This window comes from Eublepharis macularius, chromosome 14 (genome assembly GCF_028583425.1).
Source record: "Eublepharis macularius isolate TG4126 chromosome 14, MPM_Emac_v1.0, whole genome shotgun sequence".
Taxonomy (NCBI): Eukaryota; Metazoa; Chordata; class Lepidosauria; order Squamata; family Eublepharidae; genus Eublepharis; species Eublepharis macularius.
Window position 1 is genome coordinate 18,218,472 of NC_072803.1, and position 20,312 is coordinate 18,238,783.

General features: G+C 42.0%; 1 protein-coding gene across 8 annotated transcripts in view; it reads right to left on the minus strand.

Annotated features, from left to right (window-relative positions):
* The window catches only part of ST3GAL4 (ST3 beta-galactoside alpha-2,3-sialyltransferase 4), a 194,289-nt gene that overhangs the window by 15,000 nt on the left and 158,977 nt on the right, over positions 1-20,312 (minus strand). For 6 of the 8 annotated variants that reach the window (XM_054997862.1, XM_054997861.1, XM_054997857.1 and 3 more), the window contains 4 exons: positions 9,986-10,064; positions 6,385-6,466; positions 5,075-5,155; positions 4,716-4,813 (listed from right to left, as the gene is read on the minus strand). In XM_054997862.1, coding sequence (XP_054853837.1) covers positions 4,716-4,813; positions 5,075-5,155; positions 6,385-6,466; positions 9,986-10,013 — 289 coding nt within the window. In that variant the 5' untranslated portion in view covers positions 10,014-10,064. Of the gene's footprint in view, positions 1-4,715; positions 4,814-5,074; positions 5,156-6,384; positions 6,467-9,985; positions 10,065-16,899; positions 16,976-20,312 lie in introns of those variants that run through there. The other 2 variants (XM_054997863.1, XM_054997859.1) reach the window with 2 other exon arrangements.

The following is a 20,312-nucleotide window of genomic DNA, read 5'->3' on the forward strand; positions in this document are numbered from 1 at the left end:
TAAACTGGTTTGAGTGGGCATTAAGTTGTCCTGAAGGGTGGTATATAAATAAAATGTTATTATTATTATTATTTTAATGTTACAAGGACTGGTTCAGAATCCTGGAGTAGAGATAGTGGCTGCTTCCACACACGTTGGATAATCCACTTTCAATACTCTTTAGTGAACATTTGGAACTGCTTTTCCATGTGTGGAACAAAAAATCCACTTCCAAAGGATTGCTAAAGTGCATTGAAAGTACATTATTCAACGTGTGTGGAAATGGCCACTATTTGGGGGGGTTCATTGCCACAGATAAGTTATTATGTAAAACAGGGCTTAGAGGCACAGGCATGTCAACTACTAAAGCATTCTATCAGATCAGTTCATGGAAGCTACATCTATCAGTGGATATTAGCTATTCAAGCTACATAGAACCTCCATGTGCAGAGGCAGTTTTCCTCTGAACTTCCGATGGTGAGGACAGCCACTGCCTTCACATCCTGTTTGCAAGATTCCAGAGGTATCTAGCTAGCCCCTGCATTGGAAAAATAATGGTGATTATTCTGACCCACCAAAGGAATTCTTATGACTAGGAAGTATAGAGACAGGAATAGTTTCCTAAACATCATCACCTTGCAAAGATAAAGGTTTGCTGCCAGCTACATTTTATTTACTTCATCTATACCCCATCTTTCTCCCCAATGGGCACCCAAAGTGGCTTACATCATTGTCCTCGCCTCTATTTTATCCCCACAACAACCCTGTGAGGTAGTTTAGGCTGAAAAAGTGTGACTAGCCCAAGGTCACTGAGTGAGCTTCCATGGCTGAATGGAGATTCAAACTGGGGTCTCCCAGATCCTAGTCTGACACTTAAAACCGCTACATCACCCTAGCTCTACATGTGTGTAGAAGTGGCTTTTGCAAACAGATGGATCTCTCATTTGGCAGCAAGCATCTTCTGTACATTTATTCAATTACATAGAGGTTCATCTCTCTCCCTTTTTCCCAAATGGGATAATTGTAAAGAAATATACATATTTTTAAAAACTGCTTTGGAGAAGAGGAAGGGGAAGCAAGTTAGTGACTTCACCAGTTTCTAGCCAATCATCACAAGCACTTCTCCTGCAAACAGGAAGAGGCGGCTTTTGCTCAATTCACGGAGGGAACACGGCAAGTGCATTTCTATACTAGACAGGCTGCTAAAAAGGATGTATGTCTGGATGCACCTCAAAGTCCAAAAGTTAATATGTTAGAATCTGCATGCACAAAAAAAAGAGCTGATGAAATAGTAAAATCATTCCTGGACTGCTACCTTTTAGACTGCTGGGGGTGGTGGGATATCATAGGGTGAAATGCTTTAAAATATATATGGAGGAACCAGGAAGGAAGGCAGGGTATAAATATTTTAATAAATATATAAGAAATGTAATCAAAACATCATGCAATCTCCCACCTGCCCCCCTAAAAGTGATTCACTACAGAAACACCATTATCATTCCATCTACTGTTTGTGTCAGCTCAGCCTAAGCTGAACAGGAACCAGAATGAATCAGGGGTCCACCTACCCTACTCTACCACTGATTTGTAAAAATATTAAACAATCCAGTCATAACAATAGGCAACAAAACACACAATGTCTTGTTGCCTTTCACTCAGTCATGCACTAGCAGCTTAGAAAATTAAAAGCAATACAAGAACAACCCGCAGAGGGATGCAGATAAGACCTTATTGTTTAATAACCAGAATCCAACAACCCAGAGCAGCATAATGTATCCTTCATTGGGGGAAATCTGCAAGCAACAGCAGTACGGAGTTGTTGTTGTTGTTTTTTTAAAAATATCATGATGGAAGCAATCAATTAGATTCAACTGGCAGCAATATCTACAACCAGGGCTTTTTTTCAGCAGGAATGTGGTGGAATGGAGTTCCGGAACCTCTTGAAAATGGTCACATGGCTGGTAGCCCCGCCCCCTGATCTCCAGACAGAGGGGAGTTTAGCTCAGCGGTGCAGAGGGCAATCTAAACTCCTCTCTGTCTGGAGATCAGCGGGTGGGGGCCACCAGCCATGTGACCATTTTCTCCAAGGGCAACCCACTGAGTTCCACCACCTCTTTTCCCAGAAAAAAAGCCCTGTCTACAACTAATTTCTCCTGTTATGCTGGAAACAATGTTTTGTCTTTAAAAGTATCTTTTAAGGCCACTAAACTGAAAAGAGCTTTTATACATTCCAGATAATGCACAAGAGGTTTTGGAAGGCCAGAGTCAAAACATGATCTCTGTGGCTCCACCACGGTTGAAACTTTGGATTATTACTTTGGCATCCCTTTGTAAGACATAAATGGCTGGATGATCTTGTAGCTAAAATTAAGGCCTGTCAAAGTATCTTGAATACCGGTTTCCGGGAACAATTAGTTTTTATTACGTAGAGCTGTTGAATAGCGGTTAACCTAGACCCTAACTTTAGTATTGTACACGTTGCAAAGAACGTGCATACATCTTGAATGTACATATTATATCTGTTTGACAAAAAAAATTAACACACATACACTTTAAAAATAAAACCAAGGACCATTACCTGGATAAATGCGGGGTTTAAATTGTACATTGTGCTATAAATGCATTGAATGTAACATAAGCAGGGGTCATTTCGTAGAAAAAGAGCTGGAGGAACTCATTAGCATAACTTATTTGCATATGCCATGCCCCTTGACATCACCAGAAATGTGTCATTGGCATAACTGATTTGCATATGCCACACCCCTTGACATCGCCTACCCTGGCTGTTTTGGAGCCAATTTTGGCCATTCAGGGCCAAAATTGGGCCCAAAATGGCAAAAAGGGACTGAAAATGGCCGAAAAGGGGCCCAAAATGGTCAGGATCAGGCCGCTGCTGAGCAGGAGAGTGATCTACCACCTGTCAGAGGCCTGATCCGGGCCGTTTCAGCCCCAATCCAGGACGAAATGAGCCCAAAATGGCCGAGTCAGGTGGGTGAGGCCACCTGACATGTGACCTCTTTCGGGAACTGCCGGAACTGCGTTCCTGCGCATTCCCCCTTGAAATGAGCCCTGAACATAAGAATTACTTTATCACACAAGCCCTTTTCTGATGTTACATTTGGTTGTATCCAACCATTCATACTGGGAGAATCTGGTACCCATAATCCTTTCAATATACACAATCAGCATATCATCTAAATAGGGTACCAACTCAAGTACATTTTCCGGGTCATGCATGCTACTCAAATCCCTGAAGGGTGCTTTATTCAGATAAAAGTTATTTCTTTATTTAGAAAATTTGTACACCACCTCTCCAGAGGTGCTTGTGGCCAACAAGCAACTTCATGTATCAGGAGGACAGTGGATAACATACACTGCAGATACATGCAGACAGATATCCAAAACATAATATATAAAAAGGGCTATGTACAAAGAAAAACTGTACACTTTACTGTATGCTCATTCATTGTAATGTGTGCTCAGGGCTCCTATCTCATATTTAAGCAATAAGGCCACAGAAATGCAAATGTAAATAAGAGAAGCCTGCCAAGCTGTTTTACGTATTAGCTGCATCCCATTTTAATGAGGACTTAACTGTGGTTGTGTTTGGGTTTGTTTGTTGTTCCTAAACAGATGATGTTGAAAAGGCCAATTGCCAAATGTGCAACAAACTAGCATTGCTTTAGGGCAACTGGAGGGGGAAAAAAGAGGAGGTACAGAATGAGGAAAGATTTGTGGGCACATTGATCAAAATCAAATGGTTCCTGTAAGCTTCAAAGCAGCTCAATAAAGAGAGAAAGGGTGGGCCAAATTTTCCACCTAACCAGTATAAGGGAAAAGAGTGTATATGCTTCTATGCCATTTAAAAAACCCATTGTGATTGGACCTCTGAGCTCTCAGCAAAAATAAAAAAATAACAGCAAACAAGCAAGGATCCAAGATGTGCAATTGCGCACAAAGGGGAAAATATACGGCACAAACTATATCAATTAAAGAGAGTCCAGTAGCACCTTTAAGACTAACCAACTTTAATGTAGCATAAGCTTTCGAGAATCACAGTTCTCTTCGTCAGATGCATCTGACAAAAAGAACTGTGATTTTCGAAAGCTTATGCTACAATAAAGTTGGTTAGTCTTAAAGGTGCTACTGGACTCTTTTTGATTTTGCTACTACAGACTAACACGGCTAACTCCTCTGCATCTATATCAATTAAGAATTCTATCGTTGTTTGCTGTTTCCAACATTACCACTTTCATTACTACCTGTCAATCAAGTGCCACACAGGCCACAATTTATTACCATTGATCCTTAAGAACCTTTCACTGTTAAATAAACATGTGCTTGAAGAATGTGGCTGGGATAGCTACCCACATGATGTGAATGTATCCTAAAATTAATGAGCTGGCAATAAGAACCAGAATTAGACGTAAAGACACAGGACAAGATTCTACTGCTCATCAGCTTTGGGCCCCTTTAACTGCTTAGATGGCAGACTGACCAGTGAAAGATGCTTTGAGGTCCTTGGAGAAAGACAGGCTCACATTTTGTACAAAGAACCAGCACAGGGGTTATATATTCCAGAAAAAAACCAATGGATGATTAACAGATCAAAGCAGAAATCCTCCAACCAAGAGAAAAAAGAGGTGGAAAAGATGAAACATATTGAGGGAGAAAAAAAAATATGTCTCACAAGAAAAGAGCAGAGCAGAGAAAGAGCAGAGAACTCGTTTACATACCACTTCCTTTAGTACCATATGGCAGTTCATACGGTGATGGGGTCTTTACCCAGAAGTAATCCTTTAGCTGTAAAAATAGTGGATGATCCCGTGTGTAACTGGAATGACAGCAAAGGGAAAGGTCACATATATCTGGCATGCTACAAAATGTTTCTCCCTTTCCCACCAGACAACTGCCTTGGATCCACTCGGCAACATTTCTGCGGATGGAACGATTTCCATTGGTGGTGGGACTTTCTTATCCCCATCCACCCCCACTGCAAGCCCCAAATGCCCTCCCTATTCCCAGGCCCTCATTCAGCAGAAGAGAACCCGCAGTGACCCAACTCCTCCCACATCCTGCTAGTCCAGTTACTTACTTTGCTATCAGTTGTGCAGCTTTCCTTTCCACCTCTCCCAGGGGACAAGTCATCTTGTCATCTTGCAAAGGGAAATAAAAACTGGAAGACACAGAGCAAAGAAAAGCATTGCCATGTTTTTCTCCCACCCTGAGTCAGATTAAATCTCATGTACAACAGTGGACAGTCACAGAATAGACCCTTTCCCTATCTCCCCTCAAAGTGGGGAATGGTACAATCCAACCCTCTAGGGAGATACAGCAGGAAGGTCTGCTCTGGATTGCCGCTTGGAAGCCCCATGTAGAAGCCCCGTTGCCACCAGGAACCAGCTCAGCACGGATCTGCTGTGCATTGCAAAACAGGCAACTTTTCCTGTCTTCTTGTGCAAGGCAGATACCTCTAAAAGTATAGAAGGAGAGGATGAAAGTAGGAGTTATCCAATTTTGCACTAAACGTCCAGAGAGATTCTCAGCAGTATACTGCCTCTGAATATGGAGTTTCCATGCAGCTACCCTGGTCAATGGCTGTTAATAAGCTACTCTTCTCTGAATCTGTCTTTCTTTAAAGCAATGCGATGAGGCCAAATTCACATGTCACAAAAGGAAAGGAGGGAGCTGCATCAAACAGCAGAGAAGAAAGAATTTTCACAACCTACTTCTCAAAAGCTAAGCAGGGTCAGCCTTGGTTAGTAATTGAATGGGAGACCTCCAAAGAAGACCAGGGTTGCTAGGCAGAGGCAGGGAATGGCAAACCATCTTTGTTAGTCTCTTGCCATGAAAACCCCACCAGGGGGTGCAATAAGTCAGCTATGACTTGATGGTACTTTCCATCACTGCATGTGCTTGCACCATTTTTCTGAAATGCTCAATATCCACGCAGATTGGTCAATTTATAATTACATTTCAGCCTTCCTGTGCTTTGCAACATGTGTGATTTCAGTCTAACCTACTGGTTATCACTCCTTGTGCATGTCAACAGGGTTAAATCATCCCCTTTCCTCTGACAAGGCCCTGTTGGGCTTCCCAGGTGAGACGGTGATGTATCCAGACAGCCTTTACTGCTTTGCTTTCTAATTTATGTGGTTTTATTGTACTGTTTTGTATGCATTGCTTTTTAATGTTGTAATTGGCTTTGGATCTGAGAAAGAAGGACTACGAAGGGAGCAAATGCATTAAGAAATGAATTCAGCCTCAGCCTCTTGTTTCACAGATGAGACAGCATCAGCTTCAAAATCTAAATTTACTTCTAGAAAAATCAGGGGCAGGGGAAAAGATCAATAACCTTCTTAAAGCTACTTAATTTCTTTTTTTTCTCTTAAGAAATACACTCACAGCTGTATGTACCTTTCCTCCCGGGATATTATATACCCCACCATCACCAAAAATATTGCCAATACTCCAAGTATCTTCCATCCTGAACAAGAGAAGAGACAATACATTGTAACACAGAGCCATGTTATGACACAGAACACAATAGTAAAAGGAAGGGAGGAATGTTTAATCTGTGCCAGGATTCACAAGGATACACTCACTCTTTAAGGTAAGCTAGGAGCACGCTCTAAATTCTGACACACTGTTCCTAGGAGTCCTGTGACCACCCCTGAAATAGCATTTCAGGGTGCACTTTGGGCTGCAGCAAAAGCTACGAGGATGAAATCCTGGAGATGAACATTTAAGATAGTACATTATCCAATAGTGTGTGGATCCTACCCTGGTATCTTTGCCTGGCATTCTGTGAGCTCATGAGCAGTCTGAAGTTGCTGTGGATGCTGCCAGAGACATGGATAATACTCTACAACGCTGGCATTTACTAAGCAGGGATGACACCCCATTAAAGGACCGTCAATTTTTCATCGATCTTTTTGCCAATGAAATGCCATCACTACATCTCACAGCGAAGTGGGTGGCTTGTGCCATTCACAAAAGCAGCAAAACCAGACTGCCCATAGACAACGTAGCTATTTCTACATACTTGGAGGACTTCCCAGATACGCAGAAAACTTAGTACTTTGTAAAAAAAATATTTTTTTTAAATATAACCTACCACCACCACCTCCCGCATACACACATATATATTTTAGTGCTTACAGTACATAACTAGTATTAGGGTTGCCAACTCTGGATTAGGAAATTCCTGGAGAATTGGGGGTGGAGCCTGGGGGAGGTGGGGTTTGGGGAGGAGAGGGACCTCAGTGGCCTTTAATGCCATAGAATCCACCCCCCCCCCCAAAAGCTGCCATTTTTTCCAGGGCAACTGATCTCTGCTGTCTGGAGATGAAATGCAATTCTAGGAGATCATTAGGCCGTTACCTCCCCCTCCCCAACCAATGGGGGTTGGTCACCCTAACTAGTGAGAATCATAGTTTAGGAAATATGTACCAATGGTAAACTTGATCAAGTTTCCCATTGGCGCTTCACTTATTCAGTTATTTAAATCACCCATTTTTTCCTTTTGAGAATTAATAGTGTCGTCCTCTACTGAGTTACTGCAGGCAAATGACAGCTGAATATGATCACTTATAGCAGGGGTGGGCAATTGTTTTGGCTCGGGGGCCACTTTGTGGGAGTGGAGGTTAGCGGAGGGCCGCACCTTTTAAAATGATTGCATTCATTAGTTAACTTTCGGTGCCAGGCGCCCGGTAGGTGACTGTCTTGGCGGGCCGCATGTGGCTCTGTAGCGGGCCGCATGTGGCCTGCGGGCCGCAATTTGCCCACCCCTGACTTATAGTATTCTGAAGGGGAGAACCAAGTCAAGATGGGAAGAGGGGTGTAATTTCCCATTTATCCAACACACACAATTCCTCATAACCATTCAACTTGCACCTGTGTAACAAATATTATATAGGTTCCTCCTTAAGATGCTGAAGCATACAAGCAAAAAACTACTTTCTCAATAGAAGGAAAGATTTAATATTCTCTCTCATAAAAAGTGCCAACACCTCACTTTCTACATGTACAAATGTTGGGATGAGACAAACTACGTAATGGTTGATACAAAATTTAAAACTGTTTAGGTTAACTTTGTCTCATCACAGAGGGAGGGGGACTTTTTTTGCTTTGGGGGATAACTGATTGCTTCACAAAGGAAAAAAGGAAGTATGCCAATATATACAAATACAACTATATTATTTATACAGCACTAATGGCTACTTAATATATCAACAGTCAGTCCAGTACACATGTAGGAAGAGAGAGGAGAAAAGTCCCAATATAATGTCCAGAATAAATCTCCCAGGCTTTGCTCACGACGCCAAACGGTGACGGTGCCAGCCAATTCCAGGGTTAACTGAATGGTGGCATCCAAGATTGTTGGAGGGAAAGGTGGCAACGAGCTACACCGGTCTTATTCCTTTCCGCTCGTACAAAACAGTTTTGTCAGCTTCCATGTAAGGGTCTTACATGGAAGCTGACAAAACTGTTTTGTACATGATTACTGACACGATGTCGCCTGACTAATTGATATTGGTGGCCTGACGAAGGACCCCATCTGAAACGAGCGGAAAGGAATAAGACCGATGTAGCTCGTTGCCACCTTTCCCTCCAACAATCTTGGATGCCACCATTCAGTTAACCCTGGAATTGGCTGGCACCGTCACCGTTTGGCGTCATGAGCAAAGCCTGGGAGATTTATTCTGGACATTATATTGGGACTTTTCTCCTCTCTCTTCCTACATGTGTACTGGACTGACTGTTGATATATTAAGTAGCCATTAGTGCTGTATAAATAATATAGTTGTATTTGTATATATTGGCATACTTCCTTTTTTCCTTTGTGAAGCAGTATTCTAGAGGAAGTAATTTCTCCCCTTTTCTTCCTTCTTGGATAACTGATTGCCCCACATTTGATTTTGTGGCATTTACATGCAAACAGAACTTAATTGTATTTAATGACAGAAGTCTATATGTGTTACAATATACATTGTATATCACCACATGCTCTACGAACATAAACACACATACATGTAACTATGCCTTTTGGTGTACATGCACAGCAGAAAACCAATAATAACTCATTACCACTGTGTTTTCTTTCATAAAATTATAATAGTGACGGTACTATTGAAAAAGGAACAAATAATTTCAAATAACTTTGAACCCCTGCTAAACTGCTAATGAAAGAACTGAGGTAACTTTGTACACCAATGCTTAACACAAGCCAGGGTACCAAGTTATCCTAGAGGGGGAAATCCAGTTTTTCTGCAGCAAAGAAAACCATAATAATTATTTTAAAATGGACTATCATGTAACAATTGCCAGTGACAATGTCCTAAAGGATAAAGTGATAGAGCCACTAACTTTTGAGTTTTCTGAAAAAAGTGCACCTGGGGAAAGTCTGATGCCCCTCCCCCCCAATGTCAGTTAAGTAAATATATGCCCTGTTTTGTGTACGTGGCTTCCTTCTTGCAAACTATCTTATTGCACTTCACTAAGCACTAAGCAAAATTATCCATTCTCTATGCTGTCTACTCAGCAGCATTTTCTAAAATTAGTAAAAAGAGCATTTTGTGTAAAAGTATATCCTTTCTAGATAGCATAAATGCTCTATTTTGCTGTAAATTCACATTTTAGGGGTTAGAGTACCCAATTAACACACATCATTGCTTAGGAAATACACAAAGCACTAATGGGTAGCTTGATTTAAATCAATATTTTAAACTGGCCTTTTCTCTTTGTGAATTAATAGTGCGATCCTATGCAGAGTTACTCCAATATAAATGCACTGAAATCAATGGACTTAGATAAGCGTAACTCTGCATAGGATTGCACTGTAAATTGTATGGGCTTAAATCAATCTACCCAGTCCAAAGTGAAAGTACCCCCCACGCAATTTCCCACTCATCCATCACTCTTTGTTCCTCTTTCCAAGTATACCTTTTTCATATAATTAAGTGTGCAGCAGAGTGGGAGGAAATGGCAAAGTGCCTTCACTTACGAGACTTGTTGATCATCTTTATCACCATATGAAAAATCGCCCTGCGGCCGTTGCTCTCATCGCGACTGCTATTTGTCACCTAGAAGAAGAAGAAGAAAAAGGAACTGGTCTCTCAAATCACCAAAGTGGTAGCCATGTTAGTCTGGTGGAGCAGAATTAAAACAGATCCCAGCGGCATGCTAGACACTTAACAAAAATTTATTCTGGCATCAATTTTTGCTGGAATAAACTGTGTTTGATTTTGAAGGTGTCACTGGACAGTGGAATCCTAGACTCAACCTAGAAGGGTACCACACTGCTTAGGAATGCATTGTGACAGCAGAAATGCTCAGAGCTCTCCCACATTTCACAGATGGAACTAGAGACATGTTTGAACACACGTGTTCTTATACCAAGGATCACTTGGCATATCCCGCCCACGTCACAATGATGCTCTGTTGAACGCTCTTCACCACCTGTTGCTTCAAGTCAACAGTGCATTATCCAACACTGCATTATCCAACGTGAAAGTGCATTATCCAACGTGTGTGGAAGCAGCCATTAAGAGCATTTCTCAAAAGACTCTTCAGTAGTATTATCGTTCACAGTGGCAGGATGCACATGGGGTAACGTCCCAGTGTCCATGCGCATGAATTCATCTAAATAAATTAATCTGAATCTAAATCTGTCAAACTGGTTTGTGAAACTGAGATTTCTTTATTATGGACGAAATCTCAGACCACCTTCAAACCCTAGACAATCCACACTACCAGTCAACATCCCTCGAACAACGATTGCCTTTTCTAGACTATACATGTAACACAAAACAGTCAGTTGCTCTCAATCCATTTATATACAGTTTTATAGGACTGTCCTAATATGCTATGTTAAAGATTGTTAAGTATTCTTATTGTTATTCTTATTATCGACTGTTGTTTTCCACGACAAGACCAATTTCTGTATAGTAAGCTGTTAAACAGGTTTGTTGTAAATTTGAATTTCGAAAAATTATATAATTTTTTTTTAATTAAAAAATAAATACATGTACATTAGAGGCAAGGAACATTCATCCAACACTAAAGATTCTAGAAAGTGGTTTGAACCTAGTGGAACGACAACGCTAGCTGGCAATTCAGCGTCACAAAACATTAGTAAGGTATTCCAAAAGGCAGAGATGACGATGTACCAGAGACAGGTGCCAGAAAACAGATGCTGATTCTTTTTATTGAAAAGCAGTCTTCAGAGGGATTCTCAACTGAGCCTTAGTTTAAATTTTTAAACCACGTAATCATGTATATGTTCATTTAAAAGCTAACAGAAGACAACTCCTGCTCATTTAAATTTGTGTAGATTCCTCAAAATGTCATTTCTCAAAAGGTGTGATCTTAGCTTTAAATATATTTTATAAATATTGCATCTGAATCATATTTGAAAGCATCAGACATTCCATTTCTGGCTTGAATGTATAACTCTCTCTTTCTCTTATGCGACCTTTCTACTTTGAAAATTTTACCAAATATGCACATACACACCAAGAGCACTGATGGGTTAGACCAAGATTCAGCATCCTGCCTCCAATGGCGGCCAGCTAGAAGCCTATAAGTGGGCCCAAGAGACACAGCCTTCCCCTGGTGTCCCCATCTCCCACAGCAATCTGGAGGTTTTGTTTAGCTACCCTGCCTAATAATAGCCACTGATAAGCTTACCTTCTGTTAATCTGCCTAATCTTTTTGACATTCTCTCATGCCTCAGGTGATAGTGAATTCCATAAGCAAATCATGTATTGTATAAAGTACTTTCCCCTCCCCTAGGTCCTGATCCCACTGTCAATAAATTTTATTTGATAATCCCAGGTTCTAGTGTTAAAGGCAGAAGCAAAAACAAACCGCCCTATCTACACAATTCAAAACTGTACATACTGGTCTATATAGATCCCTGTGTACACCTACGCCCATCCATCAATTTCTTCTGATGACCCGTTCTTCTTGATCAGTACAATAGGCTGTGGTGAGACAGCTTTTCTATCTGGAGATCAGGGGGCGGGGCCACCAGCCACATGACCATTTTCAAGAGGTTCCGGAACTCCGTTCCACCGCGTTCCAGCTGAAAAAAAGCCCTGCCCCCCCCCCATTATGGTACAGCTACCCACAGAAAATATGCCAGATGTCACCTCCTTAACCTTCAAAAATCCCTGCAAGGACGGACTATTCTAGAGGACTGTTTTCTGACAACTACTGCTGGTAAATGGACACTGAGATGTAATTTGAGTTGTAATATCTGTATAGCTATGGAGGTTTCCATGAGGGTGACCTTGTAAATTGTTTTTATCGTGGGCAAGTCTTTCTTTTCTTTGTTATATATATTGCAAAGTAATTGTGTTTCATTCATGTTCTCAGCCAGCCTGAACTTTCTTTTGAACAGTGAAGCATCAATGTTTTAAATGAACAAATTAAATTTCCTGCCTAGTTATCTTTTTTCCTCTATGGACGCCCACACACATTTCTGTATAAAAAGATTTCCAAATAATGGAAGAGGAATGATTCAAGCAGGATGTATTTTTATACTCCAATACTCTGCACTCCTTTCAAACTTGCATTTATTCAGGGCTTTTTTCAGCTGGAACGCGGTGGAACGGAGTTCCGGAACCTCTTAAAAATGGTCACATGGCTGGTGGCCCCACCCCCTGATCTCCAGACATGGGGAGTTTAAATAGCCCTCCGCGCCACTGGAGCAGCATGGAGGGCAATCTAAACTCCCCTCTGTCTGGAGATCAGGGGGTGGGGCCACCAGCCATGTGACCACTTTCTCCAAGGGCAACCCACTGAGTTCCACCACCTCTTTTCCCAGAAAAGAAGCCCTGCATTTATTTAATTATTTGCTTCATTTATACACCACCTTTTCCCCCAGGGGGGACCTAAAGAGGCTTACATCATTCTCCTCTCCTCCCTTTTATCCTCACAACTACCCTGTGAGGTAGATTAGGCTGAATTCTGTGACTGGCCCAAGGTCACCCAGCAAGCTTCCATGGCAGGTTGGCATTCAAACCCTAGTCTCCCACATCCTATTCCAGCACTTCAACCACTACCCCATGCTTTTATACTGTAGACTATATATATTAATATGAAATTAAGCATATCACTTAATAAGTATAGTAATCAAAAAGATCCATAGCAATGAACTTTCATTCCCCCTACTTTTATGCCACACTTTAAAATAATCAGACAGTGTCAAAGAAATAACGTCAATTTGCTGGTTCAGAACTTGCAAAATATTACTTTTGCTGCCAGACATCAAATGTTCACAACACGATATTTCACAATTGCTCATCATTAGGGTATATATAACAGCATCCTAGTCCTTACGTTTTGCAAGCCATACAGCAATTCCTTCAGGCACTTTGATTTACATTCACTCTATGTAATTTTTTAAAAAAGAAAATAAAAGTTTTAGGTTGATTGCGGGAGACTCTCTTTACTTTTCAAAGCTTATTTGCAAAATTCAAAGGGTGTTCATTTTCCAAGCTGTGAAGCATACAAGTGTAATAAGAAGAAATATTCACTTATTCATTCAACAAAACCTTGTTCAAAGGTGCTGCCTGTCACGCATACAAAGATTCAGATAGACAGCCCAGCCCCTGAGCCTACACCAGACACCACAGATGGGCTTGGAACGCATAGAACAGCTGCAGCACTAACCCATCACAAAGAAGCCAAATAGGCAGGTATTAAAAGCCATTCGTCAGATCAGACTGTGCAGACTGGGAAAGAATCCAATTGTTCTGACTCAGTCATCTGGCTCACAAGCTGGAAGCCAATCACTAAGAGGGTCTCCAGATATTTATCGGCTGCCTAGAGATGTTAAATTCTGGTAATTTTGAAGACCGAGGGGGGTGTTTCTTTTCTCAGGAAAAACGGACATTTCAAGGCAAACAGATGATATGTACTTTCTTATGAAGCCCAAACTCATTTTGCTGCTTTAACAACATAAAATGCATCATTTTCATTTTAGTTAGCATATAAAATTGGCACATTTGATGTATTCATGAAATATAGAAGTATAAAACATCTTACACTATCGTTCCAAGCCCAGAGACTTCAATGGGCGTAGAAGGGTGTAACTTTGCTTGAAAATTGGTCATTCTAAGCACAGTCACCCTTCTCGGTCCATTGAAATTAGTGGGTTCAGAAGGGTGTGACTCTGCTTAGAATAGCAGGATTGGAGTCCAGAGGTACCTTAAAGACCAGCAAGATTTTTAGTGTGTAAGCTTTTGAGACTCAAAGCTCCTTCTCTTCAAACAAGCTTTGACTCTCAAAAGCTTATATACTGAAAATCTTGTTGGTCTCTAAGGTGTCACTGGACTCAAATTCTGCTCTTGTACTGCCAACCAACACAGCTACCTACCTAAAACTACCTGCTCAGAATGACACTGGCAGTTTTCAACAAACAAAATTGTAAATACAGCCAGAGAGAGTTACAAACTACTGCAGCCTATGTTATCTTAGTTTTTGCCATCTAAGAGATGGAAGCTGCGAGAGTTGAACACAGATAATACAAAAGTTTAGTAATTTGGCCTATGGTGGAAATTAAAGCCAAGTTCCTTGGATTTGTGGAATTGAAGAACTGTAAGAAACCTAAAGATTATCTGGTCTAAACTTATAGAATAGGATAGCCGTGTAAACATACTAGGCTCTGTGATGACACCATGACTTTAGGTGGATAGTGCTTAACATGATACACATATCCTACAGGGCAAGTGAAACAAGCACGCAGATGGCTGAAGTAGTAGGTTAGGTCTGCTCTCTATAATACTGATACCTAAGTTATGTAAATAGTTAATAAAACTTCATCTTATATTAGACTATACCTTGGATCCGGAAAGTTATTTACAAGAATGTGACAGGTTCTGCAGACTTTCAACAGTTTTGTCGGCCAGTGGGGACTGCATCCCTCCATAGAATTCCCCCACTTCTTTGCTAGGTGTCTTCTCACATTAGATTCAAAGTTCATTGGATTTCAGCAGAGGCTGAGCTTGTCTTAACTCTGGCACCATGACCCACTCTTCCCCTCCCCCCAAATTTATATTACTTGACTCCCAGCATTCAAGAGGCAAGCTCACTGTTTACAAAGAGCGGTTTTGGTTTATGGAATAAAACCACCATTATCATCTCCCCAGCCTACAAAGATCTCCCTGACCATGATTCTGGAGTACAACCACCACTCAGAATGGTACTAAACCTTATCCCAGCAAATTCATGTTTCAAAAGTTGCTGGGATAATGAGAGGCTTTTGCAGGAAGCATTTAAAGGTCAGGTTGTCAGCTTAACTCTTCTACTTGATTCCCCCTGCAAATATGTATACGTGTGCATAGCCTGATTTTTTCCCCCTCATAGCAAAGCCCATTTCTAGATCCACCTGCAGGAGTATTTATTTTAAAATAGCTGTGTGTATATCACATGTTTATGTTTATTATTAGATTTATATCCCGCCCTCCCCGCAAGCGAACTCAGGGTGGCTCACAACAGGCATACAAAAACAAAAATTTTAAATTTCATTTTAAACAGATAAAAAACAATCAAAGACTACATAAATAAGGTGCCAGTATATATACCCATTTTTCCTGTGGGTAAAGTGTAGATGATTGGGGAAGGCAATGGCAAACCACCCCGTAAAAAGTCTGCCAAGTAAACGTCGTGATGCGACGTCCCCCCATGGGTCACTAATGACTCAGTGCTTGCACAGGGGACTTACCTTTACCTTTTATATATATACCAGAGGCTGTGATTAAACCATAAAATGCAGATAGCAGATTGAACCATAAAATGCAGACATGGGACGACGATGTCAGGATGGAGGACGGTAAAGCATCCCCATCAATCATATCCTGCAAGAACCCATTAATGTGCATTTGCTTTATGAGAAATCTGCATGATTGGGTACCCCATTTTTTCATAATATGTAAGTCTACCTCCCATGACAGTTCACATGTACTGTAAGTCTGTCTCAATATAAGGAACTCTTTATATGTGTTTGTAGGTACACTAAGCTACTTAGACATGAATCATAGATGCAGAGGAGTTAGCCGTGTTAGTCTGTAGTAGCAAAATCAAAAAGAGTCCAGTAGCACCTTTAAGACTAACCAACTTTATTGTAGCATAAGCTTTTGAGAATCACAGTTCTCTTCGTCAGATGCATCTGAACTGTGATTCCCGAAAGCTTATGCTACAATAAAGTTAGTTAGTCTTAAAGGTGCTACTGGACTCTTTTTGATTAGACATGAATGAAAGGCAAGGGTGTACCTAACACATAGATAACTAGCATTTTACCTATATACAATTGGTTTGGGTAGACTTATTATTTATTAGGCTAGCGACCCCATTCTGTGAAAGTTGCAGTTAAATCCAGTCCCTGTGCATGGTAAAATTATCTTGGAGCCCCTCAGAAGACCAATATACACCCCACACTCACATACACACACACAAAACTTCACTCACTTGGCTGCTATGAGAGCATCTCCACACAAAAGTGTCTCTTATTTAATTGTAAAATAATACAAAATGGTATTCATGGGGAACTACGCCACCACCTCCTTCATGAAAGAAGACAATGGCAGGGAAGAAGAACCACCCTGTCCCGAGTCAACAGCTGGAGAAGGAACAGCTGCAAAGAACGTAGCTCCCCTGCTGCGACACAAAGAATTCTGCTCCAGCTGTCAGTTGTCCTGTAACTGCAGATGGCTAATCTGGCACCTGGCAGAAAGGTAGAGCTACTAAGTAAGGAGATTATTTGAACTGACAAACAACCTCTACATCTTGAAACAAACCTTAACACACTTTTATCAGATGAAGGGATTTATAATAAAAGCGTCATCCAAAGGGCTCCCTCCTGCTCAAGGGTCAGTTAATACATTTGGGCAGCTGCCTTGAGTAGAACCCTACCTTCAGCCTCCATGCTTTCCAGCACAGGTGACCGAAGCAAGAAGGAGAGAAGAAGACAAAATCCTGGTGTCACTTGTAGTAATCGGCTGCCTGGAGCTGAAGGCTTCCTCATATATCAACGGCAGGGACTCCACCCACTTCAGTACAGGTAAACAAAATAAGGAGGCGAAAACTAAGCCCTTGTGCCACTCACACATATTCTGCAAACTGGACTCACTACTTGCTTGACAGCTGAAAGGTACAACTACATTGTTGGGGAGGATTACTGAGAATGTGGAATTTCCTTGTGTTGTGCTTGAGGCTAGATCTCCTGATGAAGAGACAGAAAAGGACAGCTCAAATCAGAAAGTGCTTGTGGCCTGCAAATAGTTTGTTTCGATGACGCTTAAAAATCTCTCTGCTCCCAAAGACAAAGAAGAAGGTTGGCCAAGACATTCTTTTCAGAGCAACTAGCTATTTTCACAAAGGCTCCCAAAGCAGCAATCAAAACATCAGGGCCAGAATGACACAGAAATATTCCACCCTTGGATGAGAGGAGGGTCTTAGAAGATTGCCAGATGTCCATTTGCGATTTCGGTTAGCTCTTGGGAGAAAGAAGATGGCCCGATGTACGGTTTTAACAAGAGGAGTACTTTATGACTTGGTGATTTTGTGGGCACTGCCTCAAAGCCAAGCTAGACAATAAATGTCAGTCCCTGGCAGTTGGGCCCCCAAGTTCTCCACAGTTAACACACAGGTGTTCCAATTGAAGTAACTTTACTAGAGATCCATTCAGTACAAGGTGCATCGACAGTTGAAATTGGCAGAAGTGACGTATGTGGGGCTAGCAATGTTAGTTATTGGGAATCTTCCCACCTTAGGAAAGAGGACCGTTAAGGGTGGGCGGGTTGTAGTGATCCATTGTTTTAGAGCAGACAGTGAGAAAGATGAACTTATCTTTGGTTGTCAGGAGTAGCACACTACGAACCAGCTTCGGCTGGCTGTCAAGGACACTGGCTCAGCGGAGTGAGAAAGAGAGAGTAAACATTTTTAAGATAACCCACTGGCATGGAGCAATAAAAAACTCCCCACACTTTCAGAAGCCAGAGGTAGAACACATATACCTTCATGGCAGCTATGCAGGGGCATATGTGACAATAAGTATTTATGGGCTGGGTCTGAATTCCCCACCCTAATCTCTCATTGTCAGCCACATGTCACACTGCTGGGGTCTGAAACAAGGGCTCTATATGGGAGCTGCACATGTATTGAAATAGTTTCTCCCTGGGTTTTCTGGGTCAGAAAAAGGGTGCGGGGGAAAGGCTGAAGCCCAATGACCTCATGGGGCGGAACCTCAATTCTAGGGTTTGTAGCATGGCCCCATAGCTTGGAACAAAATACGACGTATCTCCTCTTTACAAAAAAAGCTACTTAGTATGAGGGTCTTCTGACTGCTCTTGCATTTTCAGCAGCATCTAAGTAGATCCCAAAGATGGATCACCTTACTCTGCTTTGCCAGGAGCCGAGTTCAAGCAGCGATGACATCAGGCACGGTTACAGCCTTGCCAATTTCTTGGACAACAAGGGCCTGTTACTGAAGCCTGTATAACACTAACTTCCTCTGTTTGGAAAAAAAAGAAACCATGCCAACAAACATACAGAAGAAACTCCTGAAATACCAGGAAGGTAAGGATTGGCACTGGACTCATATGCCATGTCACAGGTGCACATTGGGGAATCACGTTCCTTCCGCATCAACACCGGGCCTCGACTCAAAGCCGCATCTGCGTTTTTCCATGGTCTGATGTGATCTAGCTCCGGTGGTTGAAGAGTGAAGACCTCTATTGTCAAACTGTTGGCATACTTCCCTTTTCACTCAGTGCAGTTCATCAATCCCTGGAGTTCTTCCTGGTGCAGTGCAGCAGGTGAGCCAAGTTATCTAATACATACGCAGCATGAAATACCACTCAGCTTGCTATTCACCAGGCCGTGGCTCAGTGGTGGAGCACCAATCAGAAGGTTCCAAGGTTCAGGCCCTTACATCTCCATTTAAAGGATCTCAAATAACAAGTGTTGGCAAACCCCTTCCTCTCTCTGAGGGCTCTGGAGAGCTGCTCTTAAGTTAATAGTCTGTCTTGGTAAAAGGAAGCTTTGTCTGTAATGCCGAAGTCAAGGCAAACAGCAACAGTAGCATGCCTGTCTTTGGATTCAAGGAGATGCTCAAGTACAGTGGTGGCACCCTGAGACAGCACACCTTCCTGAGAGCACCAGCTCCCAGAACCAGGCAAAAATGAAGGGATGGATTTCATATGACAACTGTAAATACAGCCAGTTCATAGCGTTGCATGGCTGAACCAAGTTTTTCATGCAGAAGGTCCCGGATTGAGATCCTCACTTCATCACTTGAAAAGAACCGCGGAAGCAAGGCAAACCTCTGTCTGAAACATCGCAGAGCAGCTGCTCTCTTCATAAACTGTACTGGGCTGAATTAACCCAGCAGTGGGTTTAGGGTTGCCAGCACCAGGTCCTGAAGATTTCAGGGGTGGAGCCTGGAGAGTGCAGGGTTTGGGGAGGGGAGGGACCTCAGTGGGGTATAATAACATAAAGTCCATCCTCCAAGGGAACTGATCTCTGCAACCTGGAGATCAGTTGTAATTCTAGAAGATCTCCAGCCACCACCTTGAAGTTGCAAGTCAGAAGGCGGAATAATCACAAGTGGACTGTAGAAAATAGTCAATGCACCCAATAGTACAAAAATCAATACTCTAATGTATAATCAATTAGTCAAAACTATTAGTCAAAAAACAGTATTACATGTAAATCAACAGCAGGCAAGCCGCTCCTTATAGTCTTTTAAGTCCAACAGGTGTAGTCCTCCACTTGTACAAAAGGATGTGGTAAGTGGAAGGAACAGGTAAGTCCAGTTTGGTGTAGTGGTTCAGAGCGCGGGACTCTAATCTGGAGAGCCGGGTTTGATTCCCCACTCCTCCACAAAGCCAGCTGGGTGACCTTGGGCGAGTCACAGTTCTCTGGAGCTCTCTCAGCCCCGCCCACCTCACAGGGTGATTGTTGTGGGGTAATAATGACACTTTGTAAACCGCTCTGAGTGGGCATTAAGTTGTCCTGAAGGGCGGTATATAAATCGAATGTTGTGATGATGATGATGATGATGATGATGATGATGATGATACAAGTAAATGTGTAAAGTTCCACAGTAGGTAATGTTCTAATGGCTTGCAGGATTTTGGAAGGCCCCATGACAGTCAAAGCAGATAAGGCTAGATTCTGGTTATTGCAAGGCAGAGACACAACCCTGGCCTGGAAGTATTCCTAGCAACTGCCTAGGAAAACTAGTAAGAGAGAGGCTGCAAACTGTAAAGACAAACAACTGTTTTCTGCCTTCTCTGCAACAATATCAACTGGCTCACCAGAAG